The sequence below is a fragment of the Trichoplusia ni genome, chromosome 7 (genome assembly GCF_003590095.1).
Source record: "Trichoplusia ni isolate ovarian cell line Hi5 chromosome 7, tn1, whole genome shotgun sequence".
In the NCBI taxonomy this organism is placed as follows: domain Eukaryota; kingdom Metazoa; phylum Arthropoda; class Insecta; order Lepidoptera; family Noctuidae; genus Trichoplusia; species Trichoplusia ni.
In genome coordinates this window covers 10,581,761-10,600,423 of record NC_039484.1, presented here as the reverse complement: position 1 = coordinate 10,600,423, position 18,663 = coordinate 10,581,761, and the positions used below count along the sequence as shown (strand labels likewise).

At 39.7% G+C, this 18,663-nt stretch overlaps 2 protein-coding genes across 2 annotated transcripts in view; both read right to left on the bottom strand.

The window, feature by feature from the left end:
- Window positions 1-2,712, bottom strand: part of LOC113496159 (acyl-CoA:lysophosphatidylglycerol acyltransferase 1-like) — a 231,552-nt gene extending 228,840 nt beyond the window's left edge. The window contains exon 1 of the mRNA XM_026875297.1: window positions 754-2,712. Within this exon, the coding sequence (XP_026731098.1) occupies window positions 754-838 (85 nt within the window). The 5' untranslated portion in view covers window positions 839-2,712. The remainder of the gene's footprint in view (window positions 1-753) is intronic.
- A 5,468-nt stretch (window positions 2,713-8,180) lies between these two features.
- Window positions 8,181-18,037, bottom strand: LOC113496157 (plexin A3). Its single transcript, XM_026875295.1, has 3 exons — window positions 17,714-18,037; window positions 15,263-15,385; window positions 8,181-14,415 (listed from the first exon to the last, which is right to left on the bottom strand). The coding sequence occupies exon 3, from the start codon at window positions 14,330-14,332 to the stop codon at window positions 8,636-8,638; it is 5,697 nt and encodes a 1,898-aa protein (XP_026731096.1). The 5' UTR covers window positions 14,333-14,415; window positions 15,263-15,385; window positions 17,714-18,037; the 3' UTR covers window positions 8,181-8,635.
- Window positions 18,038-18,663: the final 626 nt, after the last annotated feature.

Genomic DNA, 18,663 nt, shown 5'->3' with positions numbered 1-18,663 from the left:
CTTCGTGTATAACATAAATATATTTATTTAAGTGTAGAAAACCTGCCACGATGAGATCACTAATACAGTCAACCCTTCAAACTAGTCCCCGTCCTTATTGCTCTGTACTAAGTAGCAATCTTAATAGCCAGTGAGCAGAACCCAGACCTTAAGTACCCGCTCATCTAAAGCTAGTCACTTTATTTGAATTCTCATCATAACCCTATCGCTTACCAAAGATATTTGATGTAAAGTGAGTCAGCCTTCACCAATTAATTACATGCCCTTTCGTCACTTCTAAGTAATACGAACACAAACAATTATAACGAAAGGGTATTAGGATAAGACCCGTATTTATGAACCTGATTTTAGTTTGAATGTTTAATTCTTGAAATTTCAGTTAATTTAGAGCAAGCTTGGGCTTTGGATAAATTATAACGGTAATACTTCAAAGAGTTTGGTTTGGAAATGGGAGTTTGGATGCAATTCTAGTAAAAGCATTCGGAATATTTAAGTTAATTTAGGAATAATAAGTGCTCTTAAATTCATAACAAACAGTAAGTAGGTAAGTAAATTTAGATGGAATATTTAGTAGCCTTAAAATATATCCAGGACCATTCATAACACAACTCAAACCAGAACTCAACACGGATACAATAATACAAGACCTAGTGCAGTGGATACCAAACAATTTATCATATCATTTGAGCAACTCAATTGTAAAACTAGTAACCTATACCGAAGACAAAAGGCCCGAGGTATAACAATTCTTACCAAAACGCATACCGGTTTCGGAACTCCACACCCACCAAGGGAACTGTCCATATTTGACACACACATATAAATCTGCCAACTCCATCCGCCGCGGCCCTTACACAGCTTCCACTTTCGCTTTTCAATTTCAAAAAAGTCGCAGCTCATCGTTCTACGCTCAAAAAATATGATCTGACATACCATACGGATACTACACCGGCACCGACATCGAACAATGGTCCTAATACATACACAGCGCACACACACCAGAGTTTACAGTCTCTTATTGGTTGGAAAGTCGGACAGACCACAACACACAGCCAATGTGGTTTTATTGCAAGAACTCGCTCTGCTCTAGTGCTTTTGTGGTGTACTAATGTACGCACATGTCTCAAGTTAATGTTTGATGTCGACTTTTATATTGAAACTGATGTTGAATGCAAGCTCTTTATCGCATTTTATTACAGCTACCTCTACAGTACCCCAGCCATCAAGTCATTTCAAGTACTAACACGTGTTTATTTTGGAAGAAGGAAGTTGCACGCATATGTGAAAACATAATAAAGACACTTTATATTTAATATGCAACAAGTTTGAAACAACATTGGCTAATTGTGAAATAGACAGGCACCATTTGCAAGATACACAACAGAAGGACTCGTGATTGTTCTCGCAGTTAGTCATACAAAGGCGCAAGTCACAGATATGACACACATAAAACATGTGTTTATTTTGAGGCACTTGCAATTCGTTACTGTATGGTAGTTTTAAGCAGCGGCACCTAAAACATTACTTCTACTTACAGGATCTTCGGCGTTCAAAGTCAAAGACGAAGTGATCATTAAAAGCCGAACGAGCGTCTCTAAAATTAGTTGTTCTCCAACCTTACTGAAGGATGGTTCATAAAACCGCGGCGCAAACCAGTTCTTTGTTACCTCTGCAGTTAGCTACGTACCCGCGTACCAAGCGATCGGATCTAAAACTGGTTTGCTGTACATGTATTCTCAGATATGAAAGAGTGTCGTTTGCGCGGCAACACAGCGAACGAAACACATGTTTCAATTGAGAAAAGTCGGCATTACGAATTGTCACGATCCCGCAGTATCGCTGAGTACTCAGCGTACGTCCTTGACGCACAGAAATGACTGTTTTAGAACGAGGACGCACGTAACGTAGTCTGTACTCGCTAGCTGAGTTTTATCAACATTTCTGAACGGAAACTGATCTGGATTGCATCTCCGTTGTAAATGTAATTGCAGGAAATAAAACAGTTTCTCATCTCTGTTGATGTACGGAGGGAAACTAGAAATTATCTTGATGCAGCGGTAGTTCATAATAAATTCATGAATAGTGTTCCGTTCCGAAATGAAAATACGTTGCTTCTACGTCCACACAGGCAAGATTGTTTTATTTATGAAATGTGAACGTGTCGTTGTTTCTCTTTTAAAATTCTCGACAATTTGTCTGTATTGTTGAAACAAATTTGTAATAACATTCAACATGCCCAAGACCTTTTGAAAATTTTCTTAAAACATGAACTTTTTTGAAACTATGAATATAATCGGATCTCTCTTGAATTCTCAAAAAAATCTTTTTTTTGTTGCCGATAATTTGTCTCTGATAATTGGAAGAAATTCCTTTGATTATAGGTTAGACTTTCTTTTTTCTTTGACCTTGATGTGAAATGATACGCAAAATGAAATAAGTCGCAATACCTACTACCGTAACATACATAGAGTCATGGGGCAAGTTTTTTCCCAATTTAATTAGTGGGACTACTACTGCTTCAGTTAATTAATCGTGTTAAGTCAGCGAGATGAAAAGACGATTACTTTTAAAATAAGTATTAACATTAGTCTGCTACTTTAACTTGCACATCATCAACAGTTTACCTGCGGACATCAGAGATGAACAAAATAAAAATAAATTTAAGTCTAAATTAAAAAAATATTTAATAAATACTCTGCCATAATAACACTCCTTTATAAAATTAATATTAAGTAACACCTTGTTAAGTTTATATAATAATATGTATAATTTAAGTTTATTTATAAGTTTATATACTTTTGATCTCGCAGACAAACAGTGTGTACTGTTTTGTGAGACACTGTACTATGTCATAAGAATAACGTGTACCTATAATAACTGAACAAATAAATAAAATAAATAATACTATCTACCCAAAACCATTTATGTAACTATCCATCTAAGGTGTAAGCAGTTCTCCCAACGAAGGATCAATACCATCTAAAAAACGTATAATTGCAAAGAAACACTGCATATAACATTATATACAAACCAGTCAGGTAACGTAACGGGTTCCAACTATTAACTATCTGCAAAAATGGATAGGAAACCAACCAGTTTGAAATAAACGAATAAAAAACATGGCGCCTGTCGACCGGAAGATGATTCAGTTATAAAAATATTAATGTACTTTACTGACGGTATCAATGGTGCAATTCATATACGGGATACATGAGTCATTATGTAAAATAATGCATCTAAAATTAGATGTTTTACATTCTGGTTCAGTTGTCGATAACAGCTGTTGTAGACTTACATTTATAAATGATATGCTTATTTACCAAAGCTTTTATTTTGATCACAAAGAAAGAAAACAATTCCTAGTGAAATAGGAAACTTAGTAGAGAAGCCTTTTTAAAATGATCATATTATAACTTGGACATGTTTGGAAAATATTTAAGGATATCATTAAGGTATTTCTTGGAAGCACATTGGAATAATGCGGGGTAAGGCAGTGGGATCGGTTCCTATTACGAATGACTTATATGGTGGTGGAAGATGTTAAAACGGTGAACATCGGCGCTTCGCTGTTCATAAAATAGTAGAATCTGTTTTTTTTTTTTTATTAAGATGTCACATAAATCCATAAAAAATCTTAAGCGCAACCTAATTAATGAAGAAAAAAGTTTACAGGAAAAGAAAATGGTGATGGCGCGAGTTTATCTGAGATATATTTGGTAAGTCTAAGAAGAGTAACTTTTAGCATATTAATTGGAAACTAAATATGCCGATGGCAACAAACCATAAAATTTACTATTTATATGTATAGGTTTATCAGATTATGTACGCATACACATACCATGAAAGTATGTTCGTGTATACAACACATGTTCAAGATGTTCAAAATACAATCCTGCATACAATATTTGCGGATAAACTTCCTACCTTATAATGAAGTCATACATATTTCGACATACAAGCACGGTAAATTTAACACGGGGTTAACGAAGCCACACGCTGCTTTAGAATATAATACATAATCAATACGAGGACTAAATAACTGTATACAGTAAGCTGGTTTTAATTCAACATTCACTAGTTCCTGTTGCCGTATGGCTAGCAACAAATTAATTTACCACTTAATGTAACATTACTATAAGAGTAACATTACTATACGTTAAGGGGTATTTAACACTGCTGCACAATTAAAAACTAGCCTTTTAGAAGACAGTGCGATACATACCCGGATATTAATATGTAGTCACTTACATTTTTATCGGGGCCGTGAAAGTTATCAAGAAATATAGAGATTTTTCTAGTGTAGCAAGCGATCTAAATTTTATCTTATATTTTTATAAGGTGTCTGACGATATCGGGACAATCAAAATTAGCACAAAAAATAGGGTGGCTAGATTCAAATGACCGGAAATATTTTACCACTCTGACTTAACTTTGAAATAACAATCGTAATGAATGACACAAGGTTCAATGATGCGTAAGAATGAAAGTGTGAACAAAAAGTCCCTTTAGTTACGTAAATCAACTTCAATAAGTACCTACAGCTAGTCGCATAATCTATTTCAAAATAGACGATATCACGACCGATTTTAATCCAAATGAATAAAGTTCATTTTACTCAAATCATCATTGCATTCAAGGTAATCTTTCGAACCTAGATACGGTATTCGGAAACGTTTCGAGAAGAAACATATTTTAGAACAGAAGTGTTACGAGGAAATGACGTCACTTGTCATATTCTATTGTTATACCGTGAGACTAAACCAATGTCATGCCGGTTTTATTCTTCATAATAGCCAGTAGTATAAAACATTTTTTTTATAAACATTAGCGCCATGAGAGTTAGAAGTCAAGAATAAAATAACTGACTTATACATACTACATACAGCATAAACATCTTTTGGTTAGTAGAAACTAATATTGACTAAATAAAATATTTCTTGTCGCCTTCGCATACATACAAGAAAGGAATAATGAAACAAAATTTTAGAATTGAACATATTTAAAAACATCTGTGAAATCAGTAAACAACTAATTGAGAACCTAAATATTTAAAAGTCATCGAAATTTCAATCTTAATTTAGAGTGACCATGTAATCAAAAATATTATATTTATAAGAAAATATTTTTTACTATAACACAATTGGACTTTTAAGTGTTGCCGGTAACATTTTCGTTCACAGTCCATTGGGTCTCTCCACTTCTATCAACTTGAATGAAGTGGAATGTCAAGTACCAGTAGTCGGTACACTAACTGGAATTACATAACACTTCACCTACAGCTAAACTATTCGAAACGTAGATTCTTTAATATCGAAACATCCTGTACAAAACGGTTTTAGATATATGTTACGAGGTATATTCTAGTACAACATGAAGTTAATTACTAGATCAGTATATTAAATATTATGCTACAGCCATAAATACATACAGGTACGCAGATGCGTGTAATAGTGAAACGAATCCAGTTCTCGTGCAACATCTGGCGTACGGCCTCAATAAGCGTCATTTTCGCCATGTTGGGCAAAACGACCATTTCCCATCAAGATCTTTGTCGCACACGCCCGTCGTCCGATTTATAATACAGGAAGGTCTCAATTTGAGACTCGAGCCGCCACAATCGAAGGATGTACCGAAAGGAATTTATAACTCCGAGAATATAACTACGCAATACCACCACCAATAATGATTGTAGGTGGACACCGCCTGAATATCATTTGTTTGTGTTAAGTCTTTCAATGTTAATTTATCTCCGGAGGTCTGGTGTGAACGGAATTTGAATGGGCCGGCGATGTGTCAGGACAAGTTTTGGAAGCTTGAATAAATGAGGATCAAACATTTCTGATTTTGCTAGACAATATTAATTACAAAATGCGATTAGGTAGGTATATTTTATTCATAAGCAGTATGTATACTCGATTATTGTTTGAACAAAAATTATTGCTGCAGCTGGTTTACATTGAAATGTTTGAATAACCCAGAAACGAGATCGCGCTCAATACGATTTTATTTGATACTAAACCATCAATCTAAATAACTGACTCGAGAGATCATCCGAATCGCTTTACCGCTTTGTAAAACGATCCACAATAGTACTTTCACGTGCTTTCACCACGTGCAAAATCTCAAAAATACTAAATGTCGATCGTGAGCGCGCTGACTCGACAACAACATGCAAATTCGCCACTCGAAATGCAACGTGACATGACGTGGGGGGAGGTGGCATTCCTAGCGCGGGGGCTGCGCGCGGGCGGCGACGGTCATCGACCGTCCTCAGGCGGCCGCGCATAAACTACGCAGCCGCATAAGGTCAATACAGCGCGCGCCATCCACGACCGGTCCGCGACCACTCGCAACCAGAACGTTTCGAAACTCCCTATTGTTCATTCGAAAATCAATTACATAGCCGACCACATACCTACTTAATTTAATTTATGCAGTTGACTAACATATTACATAGGCGTATTATCTAAAAATGATTAGTGCGTAATCCATTTAGTTGTCGCCAGACGCGTCCGGCTAGTAGGAGCCTGCTTTTACAACGTGATTAAAATGAGGGTCGCTTGAATGAAACTATTCAGCACACAACAGACTTGCAATTTTACGAACAACGTATTTTTGAAGTAGTTACGTCACTTAACAACATGTGTCTGACGTGTCACCTGATCCAATGATTCATGAGCAAACTACAGATATCAGTCATGGACTCATGGCGGCCATACATTTATGAGTTATGTTATCGCAATGTGTTTGCGCAACTAAATTGAGAGACAGTTCGGCAGTAGGCACAGGAGCTATCTCGATTTTTTGTTATCATTACCTATGCAGATAAGAAAGGTGCGGTTTAAAATTCATAGAATTAGTTTATATTTCGTCTAATTATAAATTCTTGAGAGTTTCTAAAATTATTAAGGACACGGGAACGATTTCTGCATAATATGAAATTAATAATCACTGAATCAAATGAATAATCACCAATTTTCAGATAAACATAGCAACAATCTGGCAAGTGGTTGTCTAATAGGATTATTTTGCTCACGCATAGTTCAATCGTATATGTAATAATGTATAGAAACACAATTAGTTCACAAAAAAGTAGCTTATTATCATACTTACCTTTAACCGAAGGTCGGCGACAACAAATCTTGAAAATTTAAAATACACGTAGTCTCTACCTTATTTTGATGGTATTTATTGTCTGTTTATCATGTCCACTGTTGGAACATCCGGTTATGTGCATACATAGTTATACCTTCGCCGAGTTATCGTTGATTTAATAAGTTCCTTGAAAGTAGAATCGTGGATTCGTGACGCAAGCCGGAATTTACCAATGCGTAATTATATTCCGTGTTTTATTAACCATTGTAACATCCAGGTGATTATCATAGTCTGTGTGAGTACAGAAATTTGCAGAACTCATTTGAATTATGTGAGAGGCGCGCCATGTGACAAAATTCTTGTGCATTACCTCCTCTTTCCACAACAATACGGCCCATAAAGAACAATGGTAAAAGTTTCAAAGCATCTGTACGTTTTCGCTTATCTTAAACGCAATCTGAATATTACAACACAGATGCTAATTATGCTATTCAGAACTACACATAAACCTCTGTTGATACTTATAGAACAAATCGTTTTAGCGAAATGTAAGGCGCGCCATCCCCGAACAACAAAACTGACTTACTTTCATATCCAGCTGTCCAGGACCACATGGAGACCATCGCCAGCAGCCAGTGATACATGAGTCCTTCGATCTTCCAATAGAGGGGGGCGAACAAGGGTCTGACGATGCGCAGCGCCATCATCCACACCACGTAAGCGGGGATGCAGTAAATGTTGTTGACGACCGCGAATGTCGTTCTTGCCACGATCCGCACGTACCGGCTGAAACAGCAGGGCCGCGTAGGTTCATCCATGACCGTCTCGCCACGCGGCGCGCGTAGCAACCCTCGTGGGCCGGGCAACGTGCCTCAACGCAACGACATACACATGATTGGTGATATGAGATGTGACGTGCTGGACACCACAGTTGAGTGACGCGACCGACAAGGGTTCCGTGAGCGAGCCAGACGAGGCGGCATGGCCGTACCGCGCTCACCCTGCCGACAGCTGCCGAGACGCGGGGGCTTTCGTCGTGCGCGACAATGGCGCTGCTCACTACCGCCAACAAATCAAACAAAATGTTTATATTCGACGATATTTATTTATTGGAATCGTTCAGGGCATCACTGTCGGATATTTCTTTAAGTAGTGAGTACAAATTTTAAAATCGCCCGTCGGCGAGCGACGGCCTCGCTCGCCGGCGAGCTCACATGCGATTTCGTTTGCGACACACATTTTACACCGATCGACGTAACATTAACTCGTACGACGCGAGCACACATAGACAGACATACACAATTTTTATTACGATGCTTACTGTGGCACGACCGCGGCCGGCCGAGCTCGTCGTGTAAAATTAATACAAATTTCATTATATAAAATTAAAAAACGACATCGGACCGCAGAAATGATACAAAAATTACAATATTAATGACTGTACACTATCTAATATATACAATATTTGCCAGCATAGATATGTGCGGGGGCTTTATATACAGGGCGGTGGGGTTGGTGTCACGGGCTCCCACACGGGCAATCACACGTTATAGTCGTGTGCGATCAACCCGTGCACCTGTTCGAGGCGGTACGCGAGCCGCTGCTTTTGCGAGAACTCGTCCTCCTCAAGGGTCACCGTTAGCTGTTCGTTGTACCTCTCTGCATACGTATACAGCTCGTTCAGCGCACAGTTCGTATTGAACTCTTTAGTGTGAAGACGTGACTCCTCCGCGAGCATAGCATTCATATCCTGATCGGATATTGCTGGCATTAACTTAATATCCGCATAATAACGCTCCACCCACTCCTTGTATACCGGTATGTCTTTCGCGTAAAGAAGCTTGGACGACGGCGAATCTTTACCTAGGATATGGTCGGAAGTGGAGCAAGAGTCCATAAACGTTTGCGCGATAACAGACAAGCAAGAGTCTACAGTATTGGACTTGTGAACATCAAATACGAAGTTAGGATTCTTTATCAAATTGACCCAGAAACGTAGAGGAAGGGAATTACTTTTCCAGGTGTGAACAACTTCCGGATCGGAGATAGCGTGCTGCAACGCCTGATCGTCGAGGAAGTCGAACATATACTTTATAGCGAGAGGAAGCGCCGAGCCGCGGTGGGCTGTGCTAAAAATAGTCTCGAATAAATCATCGACAAACTTTTGCAAAGTGCCCTTGGTGGCGAGAAGACGAGTAAGATATATTTCCGAAACCATTTTATTGCCGCGTTCTCCCTCTTTACGTGCGTCATCGTCATGATGGCGAACCAAATGCCAGTATTTAAAACCACCGCCATGTTCGTATTTGAGGGGGCTAGCTGGTGGACTTGCCGAACCGTATTTACCGCGATTAAGTGTTTCATAAGTATGCGACTTATCATTTTTCTCCATATTTGATAAATTATATACCGAGCTTTGTTTCGCGACAAGACTAAGACACGCAGCGTCCGGCACGCGGTAATGATTAAGAGTATTGAGCTTGCGCCATTCGCCTTCGCATTTAGTAGTGCTGTCCTCATCGTATAAGATCAGCCGTCCGCATGCGCCTGTGCGCCATTCCAAGTCGAGGTCGTCACGACTTGGTCTTTGGGAATAAGGAGTTGCACGATAAATTGCATCTAAACATTTTTCTTTTACTTGACTTATCGTATCACAGTCGAGAACTTTAACGTGTACGTTTTCGGTTGTAGCCTCTAAGCCGCTAACGAATAATGTCTGTTGCGATATTGACACGCTTACCGTCATAGGTTTAAAATCAATCGACTGCCTAATGAGCTTCTCTTCGCTAAGAGAATATCGTGCCTCCGAAGTAATCGCGTCCACAGGTCCTTTGTCGACTTGACCTTTCATCGACCTAAACAACAAATACAGCGGTTCGCCAGCGCATTCACGAAGGAATTTATACAACAGGAAAGTGAACCATGCGCTCAACATTTTCTCAGCGACGCTTTCGGTCCGTCTCAACAACAACTTGGGATGATTCTTTCCTTCCATACACTTTTCTATTAACTCCGCTAACAATGTCTTCAAAACATCAGTACAATACTCCATCTTACTTTGAAGAGTAACCATAATTAGAGAAGCTACATTAACACGATCGCGCATTGAAAAATACCTATTGCTTTCTAAAGTACGAATAAATAATAGAAGGAATGTTTTGTTCATAATTAACTGCCCAAACATTCTAAGACCTTTCTCTTTCCTAATAAGCTCTGGGCGCTCCCATTGCAGGACGGCATGGTCGTCGATGTTAGGGAACAATATTTTCATAGCATACGTACGGTAATCTAAGAAAGGTATGCCGCCCGTCACATCTCCAGTCAGATCGGTCATTTCCGTTTGCAATTCAGCAAACGCTTCCTTACATTCAGCAGCTACTCTTAATTCTAGAATATCCATTTGCTCTTGCATATTTTTTAATACCCTAATATTTTCAGTTGACTTTCTCCTATACATAACTAAAAATCCGAAGAATATCAAAAGGAGTATACCGGCACTGACGCCGATGCCTATTAAAGCTGGCTTGCCTATGGCGGCTTGAAGGCCAGCCTGCGATGAATAAGATAATTTGCCAATCTTGTACGTGAGGGCACGTCCGACTTTGACTTCAACTTCGGGTGTATCAACGCCGTCGGGAAGTTCATCGCGAGATGGAGGACGGCAGGTCAATTGATGTCTTGACAGCGATGTCACGTTACACAAACTATCTCCAATATGAACCTCTACATCACTCTCAGTGCAAGCTCTATCTAAGTTTTGACCATTGATAGTTAAATACTCAGACTTATAATACTTAACGTCCTCGTCAAATTTCTCATAAATGGGATCTGGATACAGCAGAAATGCTTCACCTGTTTTACTAGTCAGATTTTGTACGCTTTGAACATCGTCCATGTTAAAACCGTATTCTAATTCTAAAGGTCTATCGGGATCTAGATTGAGACCAGCACTTTCTATTCCGGGAGATTCACAAATGAGATGAGACTGATAATCAACCCTATTGCAAGGAGCGATGTAAGGTCTATTATCGTGATATACGTATATCTGTGGAAATTGAATTGTATGGAAATTCTGTCCAGTCACTTTGATGTTTATCCCGCCGGACGGTATACCCTTAGGTTGTTTTCTTTGGGTCGTTAGCGGCGGGCCGGACTCTACGGACGCAACAATAGGGTCCTCCATATATTCAAACTTTTCTCGTTCTAAAGTTCGCATACCGTTATCGAATCGCATTCGCAATGTTCCCATTTTAATTTGATATGAATGGCTAGTTCTACAAACTGCTTCCTCGTGCGATACAGACAGTATGGCGCACGGCAAATCGTCTATAAATGCTTGAATATTACTCCCTGCGTTGAGGTACTCGCCTGTTATACGTAATTTCGTGCCTCCGGACTGCGGTCCATATTTGGGTTGAATAGAATTAATTTTCGGATTAACAAATGCGTAATGATGTTTCGATTCCCCGCGATAATCCGCAACGCGAACTACTACAGGTCCGTCTCGAGGGACTTCTTCTCCCGGTCCGTCTACGGTACACACGATTTGCTTAGTTTTTACGTAAAGTTCTATTATTGGCTGACATTTAATACCAGCTATGGTAACACCGTTATAGATATCAGATATATTACGACCTAAATTAATACCTTCTATGGTAATATTAGTACCTCCGTCCCATGGACCCAATTGAGGGCGAAAGGAATGAATCTCTGGATTAGGGCAAGTCTGCGTACGATTTAACCAAACGCTAGGTACACCGCATTGTTCCTGGACTTCACATCTATCTGATCCTTGGCACCAGCCACACCCAAATTTTTCTGGAAGTGCTAGACACATGCCGCAATTATCTGCCATATCATTACAACGATAAATAAGTATATGAGTATTATCCGGATTATCTAGAGGCTTCGATCCTCCCCATATAACAGCGAATGAAGCAGTAATATTTGGAGCACGTGATGTATACGTAAATTCAACGGCTTCACAGTAAATAGTGTCGGCAAGTAGTTGCGCGTTGACATGAGTCACACGCCCCTCTATATTGAATTGACAAACGAACCTTGTCTGGACGATAAATTGACCTATTATGTGGACTTTAACTTTTATCGCTTTCTTTACGCCGGATGGAACTAGAATCTCGTTTGTGCCGTCGGACGTTGAATTTATAGTGGGACAGAAACCGGGTCCTGATCGATAACTGGGACCAACTCTACTGACACCAGTAACTAATATGTCGTTTCTACAATTTTCTGCTGTATCGTGAGTACAACGATGTCCGTCGACACACCAGTCACAAGGAAAGGAGGAGCTAACGCATTGAGTGCACGAGCTGTAGGTATTGCAGTCAAAGAATGTAAAATTAGTGGCGACAAAATCAGGCCCTTGGGTGGTACGCACCGAGAGTTTTGCCGTAAAATGATGCTGACCGGTGGGGATAGAAGGGAGCGTATCGGTGCGCGGAGTGGTACAATTAACGCCATACGGTTTCCTAGTAGCATTGGTTATCAAAGTACGGTCTAAAGCTGTAAATGCACACAAAAATTGACCATTGAGCGTGGGCAAGTTTTCGATAAGTAAATCTAACGTTCTAGCAGTCGTTCGTTGCAGTTGATTTGGAGTTACTTGAGTTATAGTCGTGCAACGACCGCTGCGATACGAGATCCAATATAGCGGATCTTTAGCTGCGTCTTGACAGTCCGATCGCAAGCTGCACTTATTTTCTAAAGAACACCATCCACAATAAGGGTCTTTGGCTCCGAGACATGTTAAGCATGATTTATATACGCTACACTCTTGAACTTTCACTTTAGACACTTTACGTTCAGTCATTACATATAAATGCATAAATTGAGTATCGAAATACAAGTCTTTGTTCACAGCGGAACCCTCGTCGACGACGATGTCTCCATACTCGAAAGCAGAAGTGGCACTTTCGACAACAATTTTCTTAAGGTGTCCCTGAGCGGTGCCGGCAAACACGACGGTATAATCGCCGGTGGCCGTTGCCGCAACCGCTGTTAGCCTTTTAGAAAATATAGCAACAGGAACCGCTTCAACTGGTTGTTCACCTCCCAAAGGAGTATTTACATCTAGCCCACAGAAATCTTCGCTGATTGATTGCAGCTTTGTTCCAATGCATGCATGTGAAGGTGATATAAAGTCAAGTCCTCGAGAACCATTTCCACTAAAGCATGTCTTAATATTCTGCATAAATTTACGGCGAATAGCTTTTAGGGAATATACACACAGCGCCGATAAATCGGAAGGAGTGTTTGTATTGATGGATTCACTCTGACTGAAAGCAGCGAACAGAACGTCATGTTGGGCAGTGATTCCTAGCTCTCCAGCTAACACAGATCCAGCTTTTCCAACAAATGCTGCTTGTACTAAATTGTACCCATAGTTTCCACCTCCTTCCCCCGTACATGACATAGGGATTTCAGTGTAGGAGTAATAGTTCTCATCATCATGGCAGACCCGAACTAATTTGCTATAGTATGTGTCTGATCCTACAGCTCTCAACTGGGTTGTCAAAAAGTAACTGAATCCTTCCGAATTGAAGCCGTACACATAATTGATGGGATAGCGTTCACGAGATAATGAATTGACAAACATTCTCGTACCAGTAGTAACGGCCGTTCTAGCTATCATGAATAGACGATCGTCTTCGAGAGAGCGGCTGCTCACTGTAGGAACTTCTGAGCGGTAGGGCGAGTTACCCGTGAAAGTGACTCCTACATACATAACTTGGGTCATGGGAGGATTTGGCGGTCCTGGAGCAATGAATGCCACGGTGGAGGCGGTCGCGTTGTTTGCCACAACCGGCTCACGCACTTCGCGCACATCGTGAGATATATTATTCAAATTTCGAACAGAACACAGCCCTTGTAAAACCGAACCACATGTTATAAGGCGGCTAGTTGCGTAGTCAATCACTAGAGCTTTATTCACATTGTCCGTAGGTTTCTTCACATAATTAGAGGGGCAGTCGAAGGTGCAGAGGGCGGAGTCGTTGACGGGGCCCGTTATAATCGACTGTGCGACGTCCAAGTCGGGGGAGAGTTGGTAGATTCTGTTGACGGCACCGACATACACCCGGCCGGTGTTGCGATCGACGGCCAGATGATTGAAGAACGAGTATGGCGCCGTCACGGGGTCGGTGAAGGAGAGGACCACGTCTTGCGAGGCGCGCGCGGCGGCGCACGCGGCCCCCAGGGCCAGCAGCACGCGCCACATGGCGCGGGCGCATGTGGCCGGCACTCTACCGCGCGCGCCGCCGCCCACTCGTCGCACTGCTGCTGCCCGCCCGCCCCATACATCTGCAACGCGAGACACCCACTCAGGCACACTGCCCGCGGCCGCACTTCGGCCCAGCCACTGTCGCCGCTTCGTTCCCATCGCACCGCACCGCTCCACCGCCTGCTACTCGCCTAAGTGCTACTACTATACAATGGTCCAGTGAAGCCTGTTAACGATTCGACGATGAGGACCTATCGCGTATTTTATGATTTTATGTAACCGCGGTGCGCACGAGTACACGTATTGGCTCGGAGAGGTCCAGTGCGGTCGGAGCGAGTTCGCGAGCTGTTGTGGGTACACCTCACGGTAGTCACCCTCATCCCAGTTAAACGATATCGGTACCAACCTATTTCTACTGCCCATATACTGCACATTACCCAGTGTTGTAAATAACGACACCTGCGAGATAACTAATAACTACACCCGCATTTCCATATAAGTGCATTTTAAAAGACTTCTTGATTGCATTTTGTATTATACATACATTTTGTAGTTACATTTTGAAGAACGGCGTCCGTATTTTTAATATTTAAAAACAGCAGAGTAGTTACTGATAACGAAGCTCTGTGTAGTTTAATCACTCGAGCTAAGTTAGTCATAAACCAGTGACTAATCAATGAACCGGTTAAAAATAGGTTAGTACCAGGATAGCGCGGGCGACCCCGAAGCGGTCAGTGCACCTATACAAGTCACACGCCGACGAAAGCCTCAGCATCATCATAAAGGGGATTAACTAAAATAATAATTTGGCATGCTGTTCGCAACGAGGGAGTGAACGTGGTAGCGTAACGATAAAATAATGAAAAAGAAAAAATCGGATCAACTAAAAACATCGAGAATTCGAAACATCAAGTTATGTATACTCACAGAAATGCCATTTTGATGTACTATGCGGGCTTCAAACGTGTATTTTGTTCAATATTGAGATCATAAGCATGTAGAGCGCACTCTCATAGTGCGTTAACAGCGCTGCGAGCTCGTGGACGAGACCTGAAACAACAAATGTCATGTTTAAAGCCCCTATGGGCTGTTTGAGCGCTGTTTTATGGTCCCTTATAAAACTTTAACGCAGTTTCGCCATTTTTACGGCTACAACTCAATGTATATTACTTCTATCAAATTTTTAACTTGGGAAAATATATTTATACTTGTTCTGATAATGACATGTCTTAGTAAACAAAATCTAACGTGATTACGGCTAACACGAACTTTCAGAGTAGCAGAGTAAATAAGAGCAGGTAAAATCAAAATGCAAGAGTTACAGGTTTTCTTTTTTTTTAATAAAACGACATAATGTGGACTAATACTATCACTCCTAATAAAATTGTGGTCAGCTGGAAAGAACAATACACGTGCAGGCATAAATAACTTTATGTACATTTTTTCAAGTTTCAATTTCCGGATTGGCGTTGTCTTGTGCCACCAAAACCCTAAAAATAAGAGCTGTTTGTATTCCCAAAAACGTAAGCCTTACTACCCTCAATGTCTTTTTTTAATGTTCATAAGATAACTTCGCCGTCCACGTCTGTCAGTCGGTTCCTTATTAGGTTCATCATTTATTGCAGTTGCAGTACCAATTGGGTTTCGATGTCGTCGACCCATCTGAGATGACCTACTCCACTTCACATTCTTGGCCACCATACAGGGATTTGTATGGCATTAAATGGTAACCTATTTTCATCGCAACGAACTGTTGTTGCTTACGATATAATTGTGATACACTTGTAGATATTTGTTTGTTAAACTCTGTCAGTAGTGAATATGGTCAAGGCTGTTCCGAAATATTACTGGATGTACCTATTGAAAGGTAATCAATCATTCTAGACTGACCAAGCGGGTTTTTTTTTACTGAAAATAAATGAGAATATGCCTTAATTTTACACGATTTACTTGAATCAAGAGTTTTTCGATTTACTTTTAAATGACCGAGAAAAATATCACGGGTACCTTTAGGCATTTAAATATTTTTTAAATGCACAATTACGAAGAACCTTATCAATTCTCAAATATGATACGTTATCGTAATGGTAGGTGTTTGATGAACATTAGCGTTATCACATATAGGCGGAAATAATTCTTAGAATGTATTCTGTGAGGCACAGACATGACAAATATCCATTTTATCATCGAATTTACGATAATTTTTTCTCCTCTTGTTGCAAAATTATTTTCTGATATAAAGACGAAATTATTGCTCATGCAACTGGAATTTAAGACTTAAGAAAGAATTAAAACGAACAGAAATGTTGTAATATGCCTATTTTACTGTACTAGATACCGAAGTGATATTTTCCAGTCCCTTTTTGTCGTCCGAAATATAATTGTCATAATAATTTACGAATATAAAATTAAATGTATTTTGGTAACTAGGCATAACCAAGGTAGGTACCCAATACGGAAGGTTTAATAAATAGAAATAAGACTGCGGGTATTCGTATAAATTTACGATATCATTTTCGATTTCAGAATCCAAGAAAAGTCCTAAAATATAAAACCGAGTAGAAAACATAATCCTGTTACATGAAGTACACGCTCAGTTTAAAATAAACTCATTTATTAATTCATAAAACAAATTTTACACATGGCTTAGGTAATCGACGTACATATAAAATCTACTTTTTTAACTTAAAATAGACATGAGTCATAAATTATCGTTTACAGATCGGGTTCAAAGTTCGAAAACATTAGATATCCAAGTACTTATTACTCAACACTATCCGGCGTTCTGTTTATTGTTTTACGAGTAAATATACACAAAGCTAGTATCTATCGGAATTTATAATAATAGTAAGGCGTCCGTAGTTAGTAATGAGTAAAAGTAAATTATTTGCATTGAAAGAACACTAAATAAAATTGATTGTTTAAGAAATCGTCGCTTGAATTCAATTCAAATAACAGTCTCATTGAATTCAGTATAACGTTATAATCAAATCAAAATCCTTAACGTCGAAGTTCAAAAGGAACTCGCCTTATCGAAAAGACACTGCGGATACGGAGCACGACCGACGACCGCGCGACCGGTCTACCAGGCCTACCGTGCCGCAACATTATGATTACATTCCCTGCCTCCACCCACACAGTGTAATCTACCACCTACACGCACATTTGACACGAAAAAAATCATCACGCCGACACCATTAGGCCCTGTACAGCACGAATACGTATTTTCATTACTATCTGTCTACAAAATCCCTTCTGAGAGAAAAGAAAGTCAGCCATTACCGCGCACGCGAGTCGATAAACGGAAGCCATTCCAATAAACGCCACGCGTTCCTTCTTTAGGAATCATCCGCTGCACTACAAGATATTAAATCTTACCTTATTACAAATTATCTCTTCACTGGTTAAAAACAATCCTTAGGAATCCAGGATAAGTTAACTGCCTTGAACACTATTGCACCACACACAATATTCTTTGTATAATTTTTCACTTAAACGTAATGGAACACTTAACACCACAAGCGACGGTTTAAATCACAACATTATTTTATAAAAATATCTCTGTCGGATATCAAAGCCCGTTACAATGAGTAAAATAGCACGTTTGCACAGGGAGTCCACGACAAGAGCATCAGTCTTCGTACATCGCCGTGGAATGATTATGGTTTCGCTTTTCGAACGAGTCTAGGCGTGACTGACCCGAGAAAAGCCGAACATTGCCGATTCAGAGATTTACCGCGTTTGGCCGCCAGGGGCGCTGGGATCGCTAGCTGCGTTCATGTTTTGCAAGTTTAAGACCGCATCCAAACAAAGTGTACGGGCGTATTCAAATATTTAATCAATGCTTAGTAATTTGATAAGCACAAAAGATTACTAAAAGTAGTAATTGAAAAACTAATCAATTTCTAATGAAATGCTTCAAAATAATACTTGACCATAGACAAATCTTGAGTCTTGTGACAGAAGTAAAATAAGGCTATAAACGGCTATAAATGTCTTTATCCTTAAATAATACAAAGATGTAACAAAAGTTTAGCCATGTGTATGTTGTTATTTAACTATTATCATATTTATAACAAATACGCTCTCAAAATGGCTCAGCAAACCTACTGGAAAATATACTATATTTTTATTTCGGACAGTTTTCTATAACGGAGTTCCGGTTTAATTATCAATTAAAACCCCATGTACATACTAAATTGAATTCAGATTTAGATAGTATTTCACCATTATGAATCACAATTACACAATCTTCAAAATTAACATGAAAGTGAACTAGTTTATTAGTTATTCGCTGTAACATGAGAAAAATTGCTTGGTATATTATG